Source organism: Macaca fascicularis, chromosome 15, assembly GCF_037993035.2.
Source record: "Macaca fascicularis isolate 582-1 chromosome 15, T2T-MFA8v1.1".
In the NCBI taxonomy this organism is placed as follows: domain Eukaryota; kingdom Metazoa; phylum Chordata; class Mammalia; order Primates; family Cercopithecidae; genus Macaca; species Macaca fascicularis.
In genome coordinates this window covers 92,050,676-92,074,494 of record NC_088389.1, presented here as the reverse complement: position 1 = coordinate 92,074,494, position 23,819 = coordinate 92,050,676, and the positions used below count along the sequence as shown (strand labels likewise).

The following is a 23,819-nucleotide window of genomic DNA, read 5'->3' as shown; positions in this document are numbered from 1 at the left end:
TGGTGTTTGTTGCCCACTCAAAGGGTCAAATGTCACCTACCTGTTTTTCTGAAACTCCATTTCTAAGTTGGGTTGGCACACTATGCTCCCCTGCCTGTATTTGTAAATAATGTTATATTGGGACACAGCCATGCTCATTTGTTTATCTAAGGTTGCTTTTGTACTACAATGATGACTTGAGTGGTTGTGACAAAGATCATATAATCCACAGAGCCTAAACTACTTTTACAGAAAGATACCATCAATCCCTTCTTTATGAGGTCTGACCAGGCCCAGGGACCTCATGTATTCAGATGTTGTCTATGCAGCTTAGGTGATTAACCAGTTGGCATGCTTTATGTTTTTTGGTAGCAGAATCTTTCTTTTATCAAGGCATAGTAGGGTATCCCTTTGTTTGGCCTCAGAGCTCAGCTGGAACTCTATAGTTTCTGGTAGAGTCTCTGGTACTGAAGCCTTTTCTGCCATCCTCTGGCTTGGTTGTATTTCTGAAATAGTGTCTTAGTGGTCAGGTGGTGTTAAGTTGCAGTGTTTCTCACAGTTGCAGTTCTTACACTTGGTTACGATGGACAAGGGACCAGCTGGCTTTGCTGACCCACTTCATAGTGGGGCTGATTAATACGAGCCATGATCTTCTGTTTGTGATATTTTTCAAACTGCATTATCTAGAGGTAGAAAATAATGACTCTGGCATAAGCTCTTTTATTTGTAATGCCCTGCAAACACATGTGCAAATTCTCCCTGGCACACAGCTGCTTAGGAAGATTATGTTCTGCATAATGCTGCCTGTTGTCACTTTTGATACTTATTTTTATCACAAATCCTTTTCTATGTTTCATTATAAATATTGTGCACTAACCCTACCATCTATTTTCTTTAAAAGATGACTAGTTGCAAGAAGGAAAGCTGTGTCCTCGCTTTTATGAGGGTTTTTGGCATTCACTTTCCATTGAAACTCTCTTATGGGACCCTGTTCTTTCCAGGGAAAAGAAGCCTGCCTTTTGGCCACTTTTAGAGCTTGTCAATACCACCATGATATTAGATAATTTTTTTCTCCCTGCAGTATTAGCAGCCACAGTGGTAGCTGCAGCGACATCGTCAGAGAATACTGGTAGGTTACCACCACCACCGTAAGAGATCAAACGTGGAGGCTGCTGTTTCTTTGTGTTGTGATCGATATTTTCTATTGGATGCACAATTGTGTTGTTTGTGAAATGGAACCAGGAATGGGTCTGGGTGTTCATGTTATAGCGGGAGCCGTGTCAAGCCAGGGAGCTGGGGAGAGGGTGAAAACATGGTGGCATGCCCTCAGCTCTGGAATCAGAGAGCTGGGTCTGCGTACTGGCCCTCCTGCTTCTTGGCTAGAAACCCTTATGCAAACTGCCGGACTGTCCTGAACCTCATGTTCATGGACAGTAAAACACAGTTCAGGTACATGTATTTTAAATTTATGAGGTAATAATAAACAGTGTTATCGAAAGCCTGTAGAATCTGTGTTTGAGGGCCCTGGAGAAGTTGGGTGGTGAGATGGTATGACCTCCAAGTATATTGCTTCTCCGAGAGAGAGAACAATTGTAGACATATAAACATTTGTTATAACAACTGAGGCTTTGCTTCAGCGAAGTAGCTTTTTTTTTTTTTTTTTTTTAAATAATTGCTTGTAGGTACTCTTTTTATTGCAGGGACAGAAAGTTTTTCTCCAGCTAGGTGTTTCCAAAAGTGACTCACACTTTACCTGTTAACTCAGCAGTCTTGTCAAATAATTAATAATAACAATAATACAATAGTGTTTTTAGTAGAAATTACTTAACTACTGTGACAGCAGCTAAGGATAAAGAATTGTATCACACTGAGGCCGGGTGCAGTGGCTCACGCCTGTAATACCAGCACTTTGGGAGGCCAAGGTGGGTGGATTTATCTGAGACCAGGAGTTTGAGACCAGCCTGACCAACATGGTGAAACCCTATCTCTACTGAAAATACAAAAAAATTAGCTGGGCGTGGTGGCATGCACCTGTAATCTCAGCTACTGGGGAGGCTGAGACAGGAGAATTGCACGAACCAGGGAGGCAGCGGTTGTGGTGAGCCAAGATCGCGCCATTGTATTCCAGCCTGGGCAACAGAGCAAGACTCCATCTCAAAAAAAAAAAAAAATTGTGTCATACTGAGTGAGGAATATTTGTCTTCTCCCCCACCCTGAGTAGTTTGGCTATAGTGTTAAAATACATTATGCCTTTCTTTATATGATTTTTTTTTTTTTAAGATAGGGTTTCGCTCTGTTACCCAGGCTAGAGTGCAGTGGCATGTTCATGGCTCACTGCAACCTCCATCTCCTTCCATCTCTGCCTCCCATGTAGCTGGGACCACAGGTGCGCACCACCACACTGGCTGATTTTTGTGTTTTTCATAGAGATGGGCTGGTCTCGAACTCCTGGGCTCAAGCGATCCACCCACCTGGGCCTCCCAAAGTGTTGGGATTGCAGGCGTGAACCACCGTGCCCAGCCTATGTGTAATGTTATGATAATATTATTAGAGTGCAGATAGTAGGGTTAATAGAAGGAAAGCCTAAGGTTCCTTTTATGCCCGCCTTTTAAAGCCTGGAGCCTAGAATATAACATTTGTAGTCCTTCCCAAGTTTTCTCTGCCTTTTTCAGAGATATCCAGGAACCCAGTGACCAAATGACTTAGCTTGATGTAGATTTACTCCCAGAAACTACTTTTAAAAGAAATAGGTGAGAAGAGGAGCCCTAGAGAGCCCAGTTTTCTTCGTAGTCTTATAGTCTGTTTGAAATCCCCAAGGCTCATCCCACCATGTAGTCCCAGATGTTACCTTTTATTTGACCATAGTTAGAGGAGTGGATGTCAGAGTCCCCTCACTCTTTAAAGTGTTGGTCTGTTTCTTTGCCTCCCTGTCATTTTCTTCAGATATTAGACTGTGGTACCTGTCAGGGGCTTTTGGAGAATATGCCTTGAAGAATGATTTCTAAACTTTTGTCTGCCTATTATATTTTAAGTGTACTCACTCTGTCTTGCTTGTGGTTATCTTAGTATAGTGCCACCTGATACATGGGGGCTACATATTTACTCTGAGCAACTGCAAGAGCCAGCTGGTAGGTTTTTACACTGGTAAGATTTACTGGGGAAGTTTTTATCTACTGTCATTCTATATATTTGTTTCAGTTTAAGAGTCTATATTATAGTTAATAAGACAACTTCATGAAGAGTATGTGAATTGTAGTATATAGTCATGGCATGTTAATTCTGTGAAATTGTTGTCTAGTTAGGCTACGCGAATTATGACTGTACTCATAAGTTGTTTACACCAAATAACATGACAGATATATATGTCTTCCTTTCAGTTGTAATAAAAGGAAATGCCTGTCAACTTAATTTATCACCAGGCATGTTCTTATTTAAAGCCTCTTAAAATGAAATATAAGCCTGACCTAAGATTATGGTTACTACAAAAGTGACAACAGCTGTGGTATAAAATACTGTAGGGGCCTCTACTGCCATCCTAACAACTGTGTAGCCCGTATGAAAAGCTGTTATGTCCAGTGAATGCTTGTAGATACAGAAACGATTAAAGTAATCCTCCCAAGCGGAAGTCTGAGAGGCCATCTGATCCAAGTCCCTGAGAGACTCCTTAGGGGTCAAGACCTTCCCCAAGTCACAATGGAGAAAGCTTGGCCAATATTCCTTTCCCCATTCCCTCTCTGCTCCAGGACAGAACTGCTGCAGTCCTGATTTTATTACAGATGCATATACTCTTTCATTTCACAAAGACTGTGAAGCAGTGGAAAGAAGGAAAAAAGGAAGCTCTTTAAATTTTTTTTTTTTTTTAAAAATACAGAGTCTTTCTCTTTGTCACCCAGGCTGGAGTACAGTGGCATTATCATAGGTCACTGCAGCCTGGACCTCGTGGGCTCAAGGGATCGATCCTCTTTCCCCAGTCTCCTGAGTAGCTGGAACTATAAGCTTGCATCAGCACACTCATCTAGGGGTCTCTCTCTTTGTTTCTCAGGCTGGTCTTAAACTCCTGGGCTCAAGCAATCCTCCTGCCTTGGCCTCCCAAAATGCTGGGATTACAGGGATGAGTCACCGTGCCTGGCCTATAAAAAAGAAGCTCTTTAAAGATAGTCATAGAAAGTAGGGAAAAAGGAAGTTCTTTAAAGAGTGTCATAGGGAGAAAGATGGTTTAAAGATGATTTCACACTGACACAAATTTTCATGTACATGTGCATCCATTTGTCCCATATTTGAGTGCCCACCCTGTGTAGGCAGTAGTCTCTTTCCCCAAGTTGCTTAGACCCAGGGCAGAGATTCTCAGCTTCAGCAATATTGTCATTTTTAGCAGCATCCTGATCTTTAGAAATGCCTCCAGGCATTCTCAAATATCCCCTAGGGAGCAAAAATCACCTGTAGTTGAGAACCACTAGGCTAGTGAGCAGTACAGTCTAGTGTGGGAGACGGACAGCCACACAGAAAAGTGACATCCATATACGCATTGTGAAACAGTCGACTATGTATCAACCACATGGGGTTCAGTGATAGAGAACAGCAAGAGGTGGCTTCTAGGACACTCACAAATTCACTTTCTTTTTCTTAGGCTGACACTTAAACACCATGTAGTGCCTCTTGAATAGCCACACAAGTTTGTTTATGTTATGTCAGCATTGTGAGTTTGCAAACATATGACAAAATTTGTTCACTAAAGGCAATATCTAAAATTATTTGTCCTTTATTTTAAAAGTTAATTATTGCTATAGCTTAATAGTCAAGAAATAGCAAAGGATGGCTTGATAATTATCCTGTGATAATTATAGAGGACAGTCTTGCCATCATGTTACTACATGTGTGCAGCACTGAACGTGGGGTGGTGAAAAGAAACACCATATTACATCCAGATGGCTTGCATACATATATAGTGCTTTGTGTTTATATTAGTGCCTTACTAGATGCAGGTACTGAAAGTTATCCACCTACTTTCTGACAGAGATAGTAGTGGTTGTATAAACTGTCAGAAAATGAGTGCATAAACTTTCTGTTTATAAAGAAGGTAACATTGTAAGTATTTCTCATCAGAGAGAATATAGTATTTATACATATCACAATTCATTAGTAATGTATAAATTTTTTAAAAATATCTAATGTCTTAAACTATGACTTAACTGAATTCAAAATTATTTATAATAGTAATCCTTGTTATCAAAATTCAAATAGGTGAGTGTAATATACAAGCTTGGTAAAGGGTCTGTAGCCTTGTCAAACAAAAACAAAAATAAAAACATGGTGACCTCTTTGATGGTATTTAGCTTTGTTACTTTTATGTCATCTGTTCATTGTCATAATTATTTTTCCGTATTATTGCATCTTCACAATAGAAATTGCCATCATTTTAAAGTTTTTTTCCCTATGAGCTCATGGTGTTTTAAGGATGTTGTTAATGCAATTTCTGTGTACTACTGAATGAGTGCGTGTATAAATCAAAGACTGTAGGGAATGCCTGCTGGCCTTCACAAGTGCATTTATAAATCAGCTTCTGGGTCGGTTATGCTTGGTAGCATTAACTTCGTTATGCACTTATGTCAGAGTCGTGAGGAATCCTGGAGTCATAGTGGGATACAAGAGGAGCACCAGGGGGCTCTATTGGCTATGATTTTGAAGAAAGTGAATTAAATTGATTGATTGAAAAAAGCAATAGGAGTGAATTTGGGCATGCATGTATACATTTAAATCTATCTTGTACTTTGTATACTCAACAGCCTGGATCAGCACACAGCATATTATAGTTTAAGCTCCCTTCTTGTAGCAGTGTTTAATATAGTTAGCAGTAATTCAAGAAAAAATTATATCCAATGCATTTGGAGATGAAATGTAGATAACTTACCCAGTTTTCTAGTGTTCAGAAACACAAACTGACCTTTGGACAGTGAATTCATTAATGTTCAAATGAGTTAAGAATAATTGCAGTTTTCAACTTTTGAGGTAATCACATAATTAGGCCATATGAAGTCAACACTTTATGGTTTCATTTTTAAACAAAGTATGAACAATGCTCTTTTTAATCAGTATGATTTTATTAAAGGAAGAAATAATCCTATACATGTTTTCAGCATTTACATTTTTACGTAGTAAATTTTTTATAGTCCACATGATAGATTCTGTAAAATAAGATATATTTCTTTGTTCCATTAGTAGGAAAAAAAAAAAAAGACATCAGCTGTAATGACTGTCACAGCCCTGACTCAGATTTATTTCTTCTTAATCCAGCAATTATTCCGGACATTTGGATTATAATACATAAATGCAGTGGTTAACATGAAAACTTTAAATTGTGTATTTATTTTAAAAATCTCATGTAATTTCTCAATTACTAAAAAAAGAAATCAATATCAAGAATCAAGTACTAATGTTTTTTGTAATTCATTATGCATGTATGATAAATATCTAGCTAAAATGTTAAATCTCAGACCTATAAATATTTTACAAGATACATATAAGCTGTTTATGGACATTAATTTGATATAGTTGGTTTAAAATTAAAATTTGAGCCAGTAATGTATTGTGGAATCAGGCTTCTTGGGTTTGAATCTTGTGTCCACCATGAACCTTAAGCAAGTTACTTAATCTTTCTGTGCGTTGGCTTTCTCATCTGTTATGTGGGGATAATAATTATGCCAACCTCTGAGGATTGAGTTGTTAAATGTCGTGTACTTAGAACGGTGGTCAGTACTTAGTAAACTGTAAAGTGATTAAAAAAGTGATTCTTAGCAAGTAGTTTTTAGTAAGCAAATAAAAAAATAAAATACTAGACAAATGCTTTTAGTAGTAGTAATAATTGTTAGAAATATATTCATGGACACATTTTTTATTCGGTTATTAATTCATGCAGTAAATATTTATTGACCACTGTGGTTGGGAGTTGCGGTGATGCAGGATAAGCACAATCTTTGTCCTCTTACAGGAAGCCCAGAGGCTGACATTATGAAATAATGATAACGAGTTATGACCAGTATCTTGCCACATATTCATGGCATTGAGTTGTTTGTGGTAGGGGAGCTGACCTAGTCTATGGGCATTTAAGGTGAAATATGAAGCATGTTAGCTAGATAAATGCAGTTGGTGCAGGAAGGCGATGATAATCTTTCAGCAGAGGTAACAATATAGAGGAAGATTCAGGATGTAGCAGAGGGGTAACAGTGGAGAGACAGGACATCTGAGTTGATACTGATGGTTTCATTGCTGTTTAAACTTATGAGATCCATTCCTTCTCTTATAATGTGTCCTGTCATCTGTCTTCTGCACATTCTTTCAGAGAAGCATCATTTTTCCTGCCTCTCAGTCTTCTTAGACTACCTCAAGGCCCCTAACAGCTATCTATATGTTTTTCTACTTGATGGTGTTTCTACCACCCTGATAGTTCCCTCTCACATTTCATTTTTTTAATCCTGTGTTTCTTGCTATCACTTTTTCAACTATTCCTAGATTAACTATTCTTCAGTGCAGAGGAGTATTTGAATGTTTCAAAAATGGTTAGAAAGCAGCTTCATTTGCCAGCTGTTGGAGCTAATAATTTTGACTATTAGAAAGCTAAGAACATAACTCTAATGTTAATATTTTTATTATTATTTTTTCTGTAATCTTTATTGTCATTTTATTTTATTTACTTTTTAAAATTATACTTTAAGTTCTAGGGTACATGTGCCCAATGTGCAGGTTTGTTACATATGTGTACATATGCCATGTTGGTGTGCTGCACCCATTAACTCATCATTTACATTAGGTATATCTTCTAATGCTATCCCTCTCCTTCCCCCTCCCCCAACCCCACGGCATTCCCAGGTGTATGATGTTCCTCATCCCATGTCCAAGTGTTTTCATTGTTCAGTTCCCACCTATGAGTGAGAACATGTGGTGTTTGGTTTTCTGTCCTTGCGATAGTTTGCTGAGAATGATGGTTTCCAGCTGCATCCATGTGCCAAAAAGGACACGAACTCATCCTTTTTTTATGACTGCATAGTATTCCACGGTGTATATGTGCCACAGTTTCTTAATCCAGTCTGTCATTGATGGACATTTGGGTTGGTCCCAAGTCTTTGCTATTGTGAATAGTGCCACAATAAACATACGTGTGCATGTGTCCTTATAGCAGCATGATTTATAATCCTTTGGGTATATAACCAGTAATGGGATTGCTGGATCAAATGGTATTTCTAGTTCTAGATCCTTGAGGAACCGCCACACTGTCTTCCACAAAGGTTGAACTAGTTTACAGTCCCACCAACAGTGTAAAAGTGTTCCTGTTTCTCCACATCCTCTCCAGCACCTGTTGTTTCCTGACTTTTTAATGATCGCCATTCTAACTGGTGTGAGATGGTGTCTCATTGTGGTTTTGATTTGCATTTCTCTGATGGCCAATGATGATGAGCATTTTTTCGTGTGTCTGTTGGCTGCATGAATGTCTTCTTTTGAGAAATGTCTGTTCATATCCTCACTTGAGATTTGGATTTTGAGGGTAGCCTGAGTAACATAGTTCAGTCCCTGTCTCTACAAAAATTACTTTTAATAAATGAAGAAATGCCATCAATTATTTGCCATTGAGGAAAGGAGACCAGGATTACCATTTCTGTGTATGCTGGGTGGTTCTTGGGGAAGCAGTTTTTTTTTATGCAGCCTCTGCTGCAGGAGCTTCGTATTCTGCTTAGTCAGGTCTTCTCAGAGAGAGGACCTCTGCTCTCTCTGATGTTGCTGTGGTTAAACAATAATTAAGTTAAACTGTTTTCACATATTTTATGGTTTCATAAAGAAAGAATGTAAAAGGAAAGTAGTTGAATTCTGCCCTTCTGAGTTGTAAGTTTACTTTGTTGGAACTGCTAGAATAATTCCAAAGTGAGGGTTCTTTGAAAATAGGCTTCCAAAAACCTTTGTAGTTCAATGCCAGTTACTTAATATTATCTTTGGACCTATGTTATTCATTTTCAGGTACTTCATAATTTCATATCTCTGTGGTTATAGGACGTCGTATTTTTGACATTTTATTAAAATTACTGTTTGAATCTATGTATTAAAGTGAGATGGTATTTTATATTGGGCTTTTAAAATAATCTGTTTTAGATTGAGTGTTTAAATTTTTTATATTGGTTCTGGGATATTGGAATATGTAACTTCTGTTGAGTTAATTGTGTGTGTGTGTGTGTGTGTGTGTGTGTGTGTTTTGAGACAGAGTCTTGCTCTGTCATGCAAGCTGGAGTGCAGTGGCATGATTTGGCTCACTGCAACCTCCACCTCCTGGTTCATATGATTCTTGTGCCTCAGCTTTTCGAGTAGCTGGGGCCACAGGCGCGGATCACCACACCTGGCTAATTTTTATATTTGTAGTGGAGATGGAGTTTCACCATATTGGCCAGGCTGGTCTCGAACTCCTGACCTCAAGTGATCCTCCTGTTTCTGCCTTCCAAAGTGCTGGGATTATAGACTTGAGCCATCGTGCCCGGCCTGGGTTAATTGTTAATTCTATTTTGATACTTATTTCTTAACGCTGTAGAGCCAGAATTGCATTTTTATATGTATAAACTTTTCATATTGAAGGCCTTTTTGTATGTTCTGACTGACATTTAAAATGGTGGCTGGTTTAAACAGCTATCTAAAAATCAAGCCTCCACATTAAGAACATAGGGTTATTTTATCTGTTTACTTTTAGACCTGATATTCCAAGCATATTAACTGACTTTAATTGTTTTGAACACATGTAAAAATGGAAATGTAAATAGTCTGTTTTGGCAGATCCTTATATATACTGTTCCTTTATTGATTGTCTTGTTAATTTAACTTTTACATCCATACCTGGATCACATCATATGACTGTCTTACCTGATAACCCATTCCATCCCTTGCTGACTATAAAACCGTTTTTTTCATATGTCAAATACAAATTGTTACACTCTGGTTTCAACTGTAGATGCATTTCCAGTAACAGACTGGAGGACCGTTTTTATTTAAAATTGTTTTCTATGTTCAGAGACGATTTTAATATTTATTTTGAGTGTTATATACTTAGAGATGAATATTAAGTGTATTGATTCTGCCTTAGCTGGTCCTATGGGTAAATATTTTCCGGATGCAGGACTACCTACTTGACATCTCTTTTCATACTCGCTGCTCTATGGATTTCTTTCTCAGGCCGTTGTTTCCCGTGTTGTGGTAAAGATGACTGTTAGCTTCTCTAGGATAACAAGCTACCGACACATTCCCACTGAACCCGTTGGTGTCGCTTGGGCCGTGTGCCCATGTCTGAACCAGTCACTGTTGCCATTGGGATGGAATGTTTGGCCAGTCTAGCCTCCCTAAATTACATGCCTGAGCTTGGGGGACAATCAAGGTGCTCCTTTTGGTCAGAAAGCATCCTAATGAAGAGAAATCTTAGGAACAAATCATGCGATGCAATTTTGTCATTTAATTCAGCCACATCGGTTCCAGTAAAATTTTTTGAAAAGATTAAATAATGAGTAATGATTTCTTATGAATAAAATAGCCCCATTAGGTTTCCCAAAACTTAACCAATGATGAACTTTGAAAACTTTTTAGACTTCTGCCCTCCCTCTTGTAGTTTACTTACTTATGAACCTTGGTCACTGTAATTGTACCTGTTGGGACACATTAGGCACCAAAATATTTGTAGAGTGAATGCTTCATAGCTGGTTACTGTGGACATACTGCTGTGGCACAAGTATTAAATTTGAACCGAAGATGGATGTAATTTAATATTTGGTTAAAGTGCTGGACTTCCTGTTAGTTTTCTTCCCAATATACATTTCATAGAGAGGGGAAATTAGAGCTTGTGGTGGCATAGGCTTCATGATTTTGCGCTGTGAAGGAAAGGCTTGTAATTTAGTCTTGGGACAGAGATTATATGGATCAGGTGTGATAATTTTGTGGCTAAGATGACTTAGAATAGTTGAGAAGCCATTTTCAACTTATTTCCTGTGTTCTTGGACAAAGGGAAAGACAAAGTATGAGCAGAATTGGTATGTGATAATTGTTTATTGCTATTTAAAAAACAATATTCCCACCTCCCCCCACCCTGACCCCTACCCCGGTCTGGCCCCCAGGGTTCCTCCTCTTAGCAACAGCTCATGGAACGTACCCATCGTTCCTTCTCCTCTACCCTCTTCTCCCTTTTAATTTGGTCTTTCAGATCCCCTGAGGAAAGGGTTTTGCATTTTGATTTAATGGATAGCTGCTGCAGCTTATATTTATGCACTGGTGGTGACAGCACATTCCTTTTTTTAAAAAAAAAGATTAAAAAAAATTTTTGTGACAGTAGATGGATTGTAATAGGCAGCCACATCTGAAGAAATAAGTGAAACTATAGCCGTGTAATGATTTCTTATTACACATATAGATGAGTAATCTTTGCTGTGATTATTATATAAGTTATACAAATGTGGAGCTTTTTTTGGCTCTAGAAATATGGAATTGTTTTAAAGGGGTCTTTACTGCTTGGCAGAACATGGGGCTGATTTCAGCTGCATTTGTGATTCCTTTTTTGATTTATTCCAGTTTGGATTTAAATATATTAAAAGTGCCTGTGAATATGAGGACATGTAGATCATTAAAACTGCATTTATTATGTAGCCTGTTTTAACATTTGGACTGATTAATGAATCTCTGTAGAGTAAAAATACACCTGATAATACCAAATCACTTTCTAGATTTTATCAGCAGTCTCTTTGCCCCTCGGGTAGTCAAGGAATTCTTTTGTCCAGAGCTTGTTAATGATTCATTATATCAATGATGATTCTACATTTTATTTGAATTAACCAATTTCTTAACAAGTGTATGCATAGTTAGAAATCTGTATTGTAGTTTCTAGATGAATGTCATTTCCTGGGCAAATAAAGCTCCTTAATATTTATGACATGTTTGATATTAATTAAGGCAGACTTCCCTCACGTAGTAATGTAATACTTTAAGGTCATCTAATCAAGGGTTCTACACAATGATCAGGTAATTTAATTTAAAAATAACTTACATAAATAGAAATGAGGGAAGTTATTGAATAATTCAAATATGGTGAGTCAACATTTGATGTTAATTTTCATTTTTGACTTGTTTCTAACATTGCTGGCATTACTCTAGTGGGCTAGCCATCATTCAGCTAATATTTATGGAGCATATACTATGTGCTGATGACAGATACTGAGTGGTAAAACAGACCTGATGCCTGTCTTCACCGAGTGTAGGTTCTAGTGCTGAAAACAACTGAGAACTAAGAAAATACACAAAATATGATTACACATTGTGACAAGTGATCTGAAGGGAAAATAACAATGGGTTTCAAAATAAAACACCTTTGGTTTAAGATAAATATAGAAAGATCAAGAGTGACAGCGAGAAATCAAGAGAGAGACGTTGATCTCTTACTCGCTCCATCTGTTTAGTGGGGAGCCATTTCCTATTTTGTGAAAATAGAGGGGTGTGTGTGTGTGTGTGTGTGTGTTTGTGTATATATATCTACATGTGTGAAAAATATATATATATTTGTAGATATACATATCTACACATGTGAAAATAGAAAAAAAATACACACACACACACACACACACACACACACCCCATTTTCTCTACCTAATGGTAATATGTTTTCATATGATTAAATATTCTCCCATAAAATCGGTTTACATGGCTATACCATACTTTCTTAAAAGAGTATCAGAAATTTTTTTTCTAATTTTGAGATATTTGATAAATGCAGATGAGCTGTGTGTTGTTAAAATTAAGTTGTATATTAATTCAAAATTATCTGCTTAGGAAAATGCCACCAATTGTGGTCATAGGTTATTCATATTTTAAAAGACTGTTAAATATTTTAAACATTCTGGTATATGTTGCCAAATTGTTGGCATGCTTTATTCTTACCACGTCACAGACTGGTTTAACGCAGCTTTGTTTTGCTATTTGTGAGTTTCATGTTAGGCAGCTAATGGTAACAGTCATGGGAGTTAGTTCTGCGTGTTGGATACCTGTTGGGTTTAAACTGATTTAAATCCTGTTCTTCTCATTTTGATTTGTTAGAATAATAATGAATCTTCTTTCAAGAAATGTTTCTCCATATTCTTCCTGTTTGATGATGTTTAAATTTGGCTAGAGATAAATTGTAAGAGCACTTAAATCTATTGTGTGTTTTTCTGTCTTCTGTTTGCTTTTTTTCTGATTCAAGTTTAATACATCTGTCTTTTGTCCACTTTAAATCATTTCATGAAACTAATAACAGAGAAAATATAATAGCGGGGCCAGACATAGTGTCATACTTGAGAGGGAAGGCAGGGATTGCTAGGTAAAGTGAATCTGAGATGCTGAATTATTTACTTATAGTACTACTGTTTTTATAGGGAAGTTTGGCTGAAAAAGTATGTTTTGTCATTGAATTGTCAAATTTTTATTTCAAAAACATGAATTGTTTTCCTTTTCTTATTTAGTGTTAAATTTCTGCTGCTGTTTTTTCCCCCAGATACGGGGTCTTGCTTTGTTTCCAGGCTGCTCTTGAACTTACAGCCTCAAGAAATCTTCCTGTGTCGGCCTTCCAAAGTGCTAGCATTCCAGGCGTGAGCCCCACTGTACCCAGCCCCTGACCATATTGTTAACATTAGAAAATCAAATAGACTAAAAGCATTACTGTCTTGGTCTAGTTAGCTTTCATTAGGTATTTTCCCACTTTAAGAACAATACCAGAGTTTTCAGGTGGCAGGTGACATATAATCAGAGTACATGGAGTGCAGGTTATTGTTTTCAACATGGCTGCTAAATAAATCAAGGTTTCATTTTTTCTAGAGACTCACACTCAAAATTAGTATGACATATAGCATTTAAAAATGTGGTAACCTAGAGTTTATTTGAAAATTGTTATTTTTGTTTCTCTCAAGTGAGAGCACCCTTGATACACTATCTAGAGCTTCTCTTCTGGGTATTTTATTATGCATGCATAGCTAGTTTTAAATTTTTTCTCCTTATTGATTAACATCCTCGCCCCTTCCCTTCTTTTAAAACATTATTTCCTCATTAATATTTACCTACGTTCATACTGCTGTTTGACTTGTGCAGAAAAGATGGAAGAGGACAGGAGATGCTGTGTTATCTCATATTCAGCAGAAGTAGAAAAAGGTAAATGTCTTCAGTATCAGTCAGATGGTACTTAATGGCGGCCAGCATTGTGAAACCTGTAAGACAGCTAGTTCTGTATTCAGACCCCTTAAATTACTCATTATGTTCCTGTGTACTCAGTGGTTACGAAATTGAAAACCCAAAGAGGCTGGTGGGTAGGATACTGAATCTCACATGACTTAAACCCCTTTTTCCCCCAGTTACTATCCTTGTGACATCCAACAAGTCAGTTAGCATTTTTGTGCCTCAGTTTCTTATCCATGAATTAGAATATGATGATTCAAGTGGATGACTTACTTCCTAAGGTTCATTCTGGGTTCAGGATGCCTTCTAATTGTATTAACTTAGTCATTTAAAAAGAAATATCTGAAAGAGTCTCTAACAAGGAAATCAGTATACCTGAACATTTTAATAAAAACATTTTAGGAGAAGGATTACATACAACATTATATTCAACAATATGCATCCGTGCCATTTCTGTCTGCTTTTTTTTTTTTTTTCTTTTGAGACAGTGTCTTACTCTGTCATCCAGTCTGGAGTGCAGTTGTGCGACCTTGGCTCACTACAACCTTCGCCTCTTGGGTTGTAGTGAGCCAATTCTCCTGCCTGTTTCCCGAGTAGCTGAGATTACAGGCATGCGCCACCATGCCCAGGTAATTTTTGTATTTTTAGTAGAGACAGAGTTTCACCATGTTGGCCAGGCTGGTCTCAAACTCCTGACCTCAGGTGATCTGCCCACCTCGACCTCCAAAAGTGCTGGGATTCTAGGCGTGAGCCACCACACCCTGCCTGTCTGCTTTCATATATGATCATGTAGACTCATACAAATATTTATGTTTATAAAGAATTTAGATCTCTAAGAGTGTGACAAGCCCTATTTTTATCTGATCTTCCTCAGATTTATCATCTGTATAAACTGTGGCATGGAGTGCATGAATTCAGAACAAAATAACTTTATCTACCACTGAATACTAAAGAGTTCAATTTCATGCTGTTTTACATGGCACAGCAGGAGTGGATTGTTTAATATCTGTAACTCTGAACTTCCACAACCTTTCTGTCAGATATTCAGCTAAGTGTTGAGAAGCAGAAATTCTAAAAATAATTTCCACAGAATCTTTTGGAGACCCTGGAGCAAACTGTTTGAATCCATTCCCCTTCTTTTTGCATAGTTTTTGTCTATGTGAACAGTGCTCTCATGGGTCAGAAAGATTGAGTTTCTAGTCCCATACCTTAAATTACTTTATAATTGCCTTACTTTATAAGGGAGACATATCCTGGCACAATGAAGCCTGCACATATTCCAGAGAAATTAATCTGAACCTATTAGAAGTGGGAGGAGGGAAGGAAACTTATTTTGGAAAATTGTTAGCTAGGCTGGTTAAACTCTATCAACACAGCATGATATCATGCATAGAAAGCAAATATAATGAGTCTCGGACGTTTATTTGCAGCTACAATTTCAGTTTGGCTATGGGTCATAGATAAAGAAGATTGAGATGGAAAAATGTGGCCATTTAAATTATAAAACATGTTATATGTATTGAATGTGGTTTTGTTTTGGAATTTCCACAGTAGATTGGGTAAGAGTATAGAACTGCTAGATTTGATTCTAGCAAAATCTCTGTTACTTATTAGGTATGTGACCTTGGACTGATTAATGTGTATCCTCCGAGCCTGTCTCTGTTTCCTTACATTTTTTTTTTAAGGTTATTTAACAAATATTTTTAAGGGACTCTTTAGGCACCTAGAATATACTTCTCTATAAGACAGACACTGTTTGCATGCTCATGGTTAAGAATAGAGTGGTGTAGGAAGGTCAGATGGGGCAAGGTATCTGAGATAATTCACAATAATGGTTCATTAGAAATAAAGTAAGAAATTCAGGGCCAGGCCCAGTGGCTCACGCCTGTAATCCCACCGCTTTGGGCGAGGCAGGTGGATCACCTGAGGTTAGGAGTTTGAGACCAGCTTGGCTAACATAGCAAAACCCCGTCTCTACTAAAAATACAAAAATCAGCCGAGAGTGGTGGCACATGCCCTGTGATCCCAGCTACTTGGGAGGCTGAGGCAGGAGAATCGCTTGAACCAGGGAGGGGGAGATTGCAGTGAGCTGAGATTGCGCCACTGTACTCCAGCCTGGGTGACAAAGTGAGACCGTGTCTCAAAAATAAAATAATTCAGTTAGGGTATTACACTTTTTTTTTTTTTTTTTTTTAGACTAACATATCTGAACTTGCACAGATCTACGTGATTATGAGAGTGTGGTCTGAGGAGCTAGAATAAAATTACATGTCAGGCCTAATTAATGATTTTGGCCCTATTAGTTACCACCACCAGACGTATTCTTGGTTAAATAAGAGGTTACTTTGATTCCTGACACTTAGCAGTGCTTTGTTACTTCTTAATATAGAAATAATGAAGAAAGAAATGATGAATAATTATGAATTATGAAGTCATAATACAAATTAGAAATGATTGTTAATACATTCTTAATTCTTATTTTCTTCACTAACATTAAGGTTGTTAGAAAATAATGAAATATCGAATGTCTCTTCCATTTGTTCATAATATTATATGTATAGTACTATTCAGAGGGCAACTTGTGTTAATAACATATAAACTGTTGGGTTCTTAAAGCCAGTGAATTGCAATTTCATTGAACATTTTGCATTTTAAAATTTTATACACAGTCCCATGTTTTTATACCTTATATATTGGAGGATGTCAGGCACATTTGCTTTGTGTTGGATAGAATATAGAATAGATGCCTTTTTCATTCTGTAGTTCTGATCTAATGTAATTTGTGCCTCAGAGATAATTAGCTGATAACCTTCAAGAGCAATAACATTTTTGGGAGAGGGGAGGCTGGAGTTTGATTTAAAAATTTAGGGTGTTTAAAACTAACTTTTGCTTTTTAAATTATCCATTCCCATTTCTTAAGGAAATAGCAATATGTTGTTTGATTTTTTTTTTTTTTTTTGGCATAAGTCATTTTTATCGGTAAATACATTTTTGGTGGCTACTCTAAAGGACAGTATTTCAGATCTAAAGGATAGGACAGGATAGGATAGATCTAAAGGTATGGTATCTACTCGTGCATCACCAGAAGACAACAATATGTGTTTCATTTGGGCTTATTTGTTTTTGAGACTGGGTTATGAGATTAATGTTTGTATTTTTAGTAGAAACGGGGTTTCAACATGTTTCCCAGGCTGGTCTAGAACTCCTGGGATCAAGCCATCCACCTGCCTTGGCCTCCCAAAGTTCTGGGACTACAGGTTATACCCACGCGCCTAGTGTCATTTGGACATATTTAAATCTTCAAAATAAGAGTTTGCCATTGGCTCCTCCCTTCTTTATGATTGTCCTGTTCAACAAATCTAATTCATCTTCTACATTGGATTCTTTTCATAATTGTTGGAAAATTAACACTTTTCTATGAAAGACAGTAATTCTCTTTAAATTTTAAATATCCTCTTTAGGTTATGATATGATATGTTTGAAATTCACTAGAGTTTTATATTATGTAAACAAGAAAGGAACTTTTCCCCGGTATGTTCTGAAAGTTATTCTTCAATCCTGAGATTCAAGTGGATATTATTTCATGTCTCCCAAAACCACATACATGTTGCCATGTAATACTAAGCTCTTATGTTAAAAGGAGGCCTATTTTGTTTTTTAAATACAGTGGAGAACGAAGAAGTCACATGAGTCGAACCCCTGCCTCCATCTTATTTTACCTTGCAGCATCCTACCTTGAACACCTGGGCAGTGTTAATTCATGTTATGGGCGTTTCCTCTCATTAATGCCTGTCATCTTCTGGGCCTCCAGTTTCAGTTGTTTGCTCTAGATGTGAAGCCATGGAGTTGAGTCTGGTTGCAACATAGGATACAAACAGGAACTTGAGGTACACTGCTCTCACCTCTCCCGTGACAATGGCCCAGTCCTCTAGGATTTTCTCAATCTCCTAGAAGTCTGGGATTGCTCCTTCTGTTTGATTCTTCAGAAGCACCATGCACTTACTTCCCCTTGACCCTTAAGACCATTTGTTAGATGCAGTATTCTGATTCTTATTTCGTTTGTTGCTTCCACTTTTTCGGTAAGGCAAAATAAGATAACACTAGAAACCTCTATGTTCTTGTGGTCAGAATACTAAAAAGCAATTTGTATAAGCCAATTCTATTATCAGCCCCATGAGGATAGTTACCACTGTTCCTCCCAGTTTTTCAGATGGGGGAACTGAGGCACAGAGAGGTTAAAGAAGCTGTTGAAGATTTCGTAGCTTGTCAGTGTTGAAGCTGGAGTTTGAATCCAGTCTTCTAAACACTATTTGCATCATGGGTTTTACAGTTTCTCAGCAAATTGATATGGTGTTATCTTTTTCCCATCTTCCATTGCATAATAATTCCAAATAAACTTTAAAGGTGTAAACTTACCTTTTTATATTATCTTTTATACCGTTACTGAGATTGTAATTGTTGGTGGATTTAGGTCATTTAGAAAAATTTAGTGTAGGTGGGTTTTCTGGTTGATTTAATCCTCAAATAACAAATCTTAAGACACAGGGTGGCGTGTTTCTGTACCTCCTGAAGGGTAGTTTGTTAGGGCTGTTGTAATGGCCCAATGAGGTTCTGTTGACTCAGTCGTTCTGCGTTTGTGGCTCTGTCCTTGGAGTCGTTCCTTTATTTTTTCCTGTCTCTGGTCCTTTCAGTTCAGGCCGGCAGCATTTCTGCCGGTATAAAAGTCTCAAAATCCTTGTCAGTCTTCTGTGCAGTTCATGGACATCCAACCATCAAGCAAGATGGTCCTGCACAGCTCTTTCCTGGATAACCACGTTCTCTGTTCCTGGCTTCTGCTGACATGCTTGATTGGATCCATGAGTCACATGCCTAATCTGTTCAGCAAGTTTGTCTAGCAATACCATCCTCCAGTCTCTGAGCAACCTCCTCTTTGACCATGGCTTATCTGCTGTTTCTGTTTAGGCTTCGTAGCATCATCTGAGCAAACAAGATGAATATTAATCAAGTCAAAGGTTTTTTTTCTGAGACACTTTCCTCAGAAATAGTGTTCTGTACCTCACCAGCTTATCTGCCCTAGGGATGTTAACAATTGTAATCATGATCAGGCCTACATTAGCTCATTAAAATGGGGAGCATCACTTTGTTCACTGTTTATTTTTTCTTTGTGAAGCAATCTTAGTAACACTTGAAGAAAGTTTCTTGTTATAAGTCCAAGCTTTTTTTCCGCTTTTGTCAATAGATTACATCTTAATCCAAAATATCTTTCACTTTCTCAGGACCCTCATTTTCTATATTCCAGTGGCAAGATAATTATAGCAAGATAACTTCGAACCCTCATTATACGTAACCAATAATAGAAAGCAGCGGTGTAGATAAATAGTATTAGGTTCAGAGGAACAGTTGGGACAGTTTATAGTCAGAGCTAAGGATGAAGTTTTGCTGGATAGCAGACTAGTATGCAGGAAGGTGGTGTGGTAGGAGGAAAATACTGAAGTAATGAAGCATATGGGGCATTTGGGCTCCCATGACTTGGGTTGAAGAGGAATATTCATGTTGACTTGCTGCGGGAGAGAAACCGGAAAATCTCATTGGTGGAGTAGAATCTTGGAACCCTTAATGCCAGGCTCATAAATTTAGACCTTATTCTAAAGGAAAAGCCAGGTGATTACACCTTATTGAACTCAGGAATGAAAGATTGTAAGATATTTGGGGGAGATGAAAGTAACAGCTATAATGATGGATTATTGTTAGGAGAAATGACAGGCAGGGAAATTAGCCTTCTATGCTAGGATTCAAGGCAGTGCAGCTGCAAGGATGCTGGCAGAAGGAATTGAGACAGGAGACACTGTATATGGAGACAAGGCTGAATTTTTAGGGGTGAAGGCGTAGGGAGTGTCTAGGAAATGTGGACTATGAATGTAGGAGAATAGAACTGTGGTATCATTTGGTATAGACAGTGTGGTTTGCAGTTGAAGACATTGAGTTTAGGTATTTTGAATGTAATGGTCATTAGGATGAGAACTCTGTGGTGGGAGTTTGGGTTTGGATATTATTAAGACTTTGGAATTAATTTGCATGGAGGTCATAATTGTATCACCAAGATATCTAAAGTCTTATTGTGTCAAAACTGTTCAGTCAGTCTGTTACCAGGTATGTTAGGGATTGTCAAGGTGTATCAGTTAAATCTTGGAGATTATTTATGCACCACCATTTGAATGATAACTTCCCTGTTGCTTAGTGTTGGCCTAGACCTGATAAAACTTTGTGTGAAGTCTTTATAGAAAACTTGGTTAATAAGATGTGACTGATAACTATGTATTCATGAGCATTAAAGGCATAGTAGATCAAAATAATTTTTTCTTTGAACTTCTCACCTTTACCCCATGTCTTCATTTTAGTGGATATGTTTGTTGTTGTTGTTAATGGTATTGGATGTTGTATGTAATGTGATGTAGAAAAGGCTATTCATTTGCTCCTAATTTTGGGTTACCTTATGACAGTTTGTTAATAACCATAAATATAACAAAATATATCTTGGAGTAAATTTATCTCAACTCATTGGTTAAAGTATTCTAATCACACATTCATTGGGTTGTTTTATTTGTTGACAACCCAGGTTTTCAGCTTTATAGACCTTTTAGTGCTCAGTTCATTGACACATCATTGTGATGGGCAGATAATCTTTCCATTGCAGACATGCTTCCAAATGAGCACTCTTTCCTTTTAGTTTTTCTTGGTACATAGTTACCTATGAGGTCCACAAACCATTATAACCACATTACAAATGTGAATATATAGATTCTTATCTCTATTCAGAAGAAATTGGGTTTATCACCCACTGAATGTTTGATGATGTAATGCATTATCCTCCATTATGTAGTGACTAAGTATTCATGGATGGTGTGTTCAAGGACCAACTCTGTGTTACTGTATAGTTAGTGAAACATTTAACACTCTCCAACCCGGTTGTGTTTCAGTGCACTTGCAGGAAAGACATGGTGAAAATTTCAATGGATATCTTTGTGAGGAAATTTCAGCCAGACAGGTATCAGCTGTGGAAACAAGGAAAGGATATATATACCATTGATCACACGAAGCCTACTCCAGCATCCACCCCTGAAGTAAAAGCATGGCTGCAGAGAAGGAGGAAAGTAAGAAAAGCATCCCGGAGGTAATGACCCCTCACCCCACTGACGCTCCTTGTCTGTAGTGTTTTCTCAGTTAAAATGAGTCATTGGATGTGGTGTTCTCAAAGGCAATCTACTTGCTTTTTCTATTTATTCATTGTAACTTAATACCTTTCTGAAAATGTGACACAAATTATTTTTAATTGTTAGATGTGTAATAAATACAATATAGGAAGAGATGTATATTTATTTTGTTTGAGAATATTCCTGAAGTTGCTGTACATGGCAAATAGAACAATATAGAATTTGTTAGACCACTTACATGAATGTATTTTATGTCTGTATTGTTCCTTTCTGTGCATTTCCATATGTTAATCAATAACTTGATTTTCCACTTTTTCATTTTGCCACCGTTTTGCTTTTTGGCTTTAGTGGTCATCTTCATTTGTCCAACATCCGAGCTACTACTCTCATCTAGATGCTTATATTTTGCTACATTTTATGCACTTGGTTTTATTCTTTCATAAGATGTAAAACACAGCACATGGCATTTCTGAAACATGCTTATCCTTGTGAACTTTATTTTCCATTCCGTCTTTGTGGCCAGGATCATTTCAAAAGCTTTTAGATCTGCTGTGGGCATCTTGTTGTTTTAAAACCTATTGAATAGGGTGTGTGTTGTATTGCTCAGGTCCTTAGGCTACCTTTTAAGGCTCTTATGTTTTCCAATTTTATATTAAATTTTCCTCTTCAATATTACTCATTGTTTTTCTTTCAGATTATAAAAGTAATATTTGTGCATTGGAGGAAATTTGTAAAATAAGGAAAAGAATAATGAAGGAATCCCATATCACTCATAACCTCACTATCCAGAGATAACCAGTGTTAACATTTTGTATATATCCTTTACCTATATATTTATTATGTATTTTATGAATATTATATATCTTTCCAAATCTGGGGCCATGCTCTATTAACAATCTGATGATGAGTTTTGAGTGTTTTTTTCATGTAACTGATTGATTTGCTGCAACATAATTTTTAATGCCTGCATGTATTTTATCCCCTGTAGAGTGTTTCCACTTTTTTGATATTAACTAAGTAACACCATAATTTTACATCTTTGCCCAGACTTATGATGCTTATTTTCTGTCTTTTCTTTTCCCTGATATTTATTTTCTGCTAATTTAAAATGGTAGTGAGTGAAAGAACCAACATGGAGCCAAACTTCGGCATTTTGTAAGAGCTAGACCTGAGGTGCAAAACTAACTCAGGTGTTGATATTTCACCCTATAGTTTACCGCAATGATTGTCAGTGTGTTTGTTAGTAGGTCAGGACCAACATTTTAAAATGAGGTGGTAAAATAGAATAAAAACGATTGTAGTGCTTCCTCTGTGGTAAGGGCAAATATTCACTCATGACGTGTGAGTATGTGTGTCTGTGGTATGTAGTGCCACTATCTGAAATGTATAACTCACTGTGTGTTACATTCAAGAAGAGTTTGAGAAATACTAATTTGGACAGTCAGTGTCTTTGATAAATGTGTTAATTCATAGCACGAAAGAACCCAGCATTGGAAGGAGGCAGTATCCAATCCTGAGTTCAGAATACATACCAGTAGAACATCTTGAACATTGTTCTTTAGTGGATGGAAAACACAATATTTTCATTAGGTGTATGACTTGGTTTCCAGTTATTAACCACAGTGGGCCTTTTGGGTTGATAGAGACCATAGATTTATGACACTTGAAGAGATTGAAATGCTTGTCAGTAGGTTCAAATAATCAATGGAACTTGCTTACCTAGTTAGAAAGCCTGACTATGGGCTTGTTTAATATGCTCAGCCTTGTGGCTTGATATTTAGAGATTATTGATCTCCCTTTGGAAATATCCCATTTAGGGAAGTCTGATGAAGGAAATGATTCATTGACGTCTCAAGCACATGTCAGCCTTCTTTTTTTCCACACGTACTACACTGTTTATAATGTTGAGATTTTCCCACATCAGCCAATGCATGGATTTGCAACAAAAGTGATGATGGTGATGACAGTACTACTACTGTTACTGCCATCAGCAGCAGGGAAAGCTGATTTATATAGGTTATCGCTGGCCACCCTATTCTCTGCAATCTCTGACATCGTACAGTGCTTAGTCCTGTGGTAGTTTCTCGGGTGTGTGTAATACATATGGGTGTGTTTTGGACACTGTTGCTTTGAGTTGATTTGTAATTGTTCCTAGTTGTTAGGAGTGTTTGTTTCATATGTAAAAAGCATATATGCCAAAGCTATCAAGTGACTAGCTGGAAAATAGAGAGGAAGAAGATAAAAATTGTGTTCACTCTGAAAATAGTATGTTGATGTATGATGTTAAATACATAAAATTAGGCTGAATGTGGTGGCTCATGCCTGTTATCCCAGCACTTTGGAAGTCTAGTGAGGGAGGATCACTTGAGGCCAGGAGTTCTAGACCACCCTGGGCAATATAGTGAGACAGTGTCTTTATGAAAC

The 23,819-nt window shown here is 37.3% G+C and overlaps 1 protein-coding gene across 21 annotated transcripts in view; it reads left to right on the top strand.

Annotated features, from left to right (window-relative positions):
• KDM4C (lysine demethylase 4C) overlaps positions 1–23,819 on the top strand; it is a 417,412-nt gene that overhangs the window by 198,403 nt on the left and 195,190 nt on the right. For 20 of the 21 annotated variants that reach the window (XR_012424704.1, XR_010581569.1, XR_010581570.1 and 17 more), the window contains one exon: positions 21,162–21,355. Coding sequence is in view for 13 of the 21 variants with exons in the window: in XM_074017509.1 (XP_073873610.1) it covers positions 21,162–21,355 (194 nt within the window). In the remaining 8 variants the exon portion in view is untranslated. Of the gene's footprint in view, positions 1–21,161; positions 21,356–22,089; positions 22,132–23,819 lie in introns of those variants that run through there. The other variant, XM_065530582.2, reaches the window with a different exon arrangement.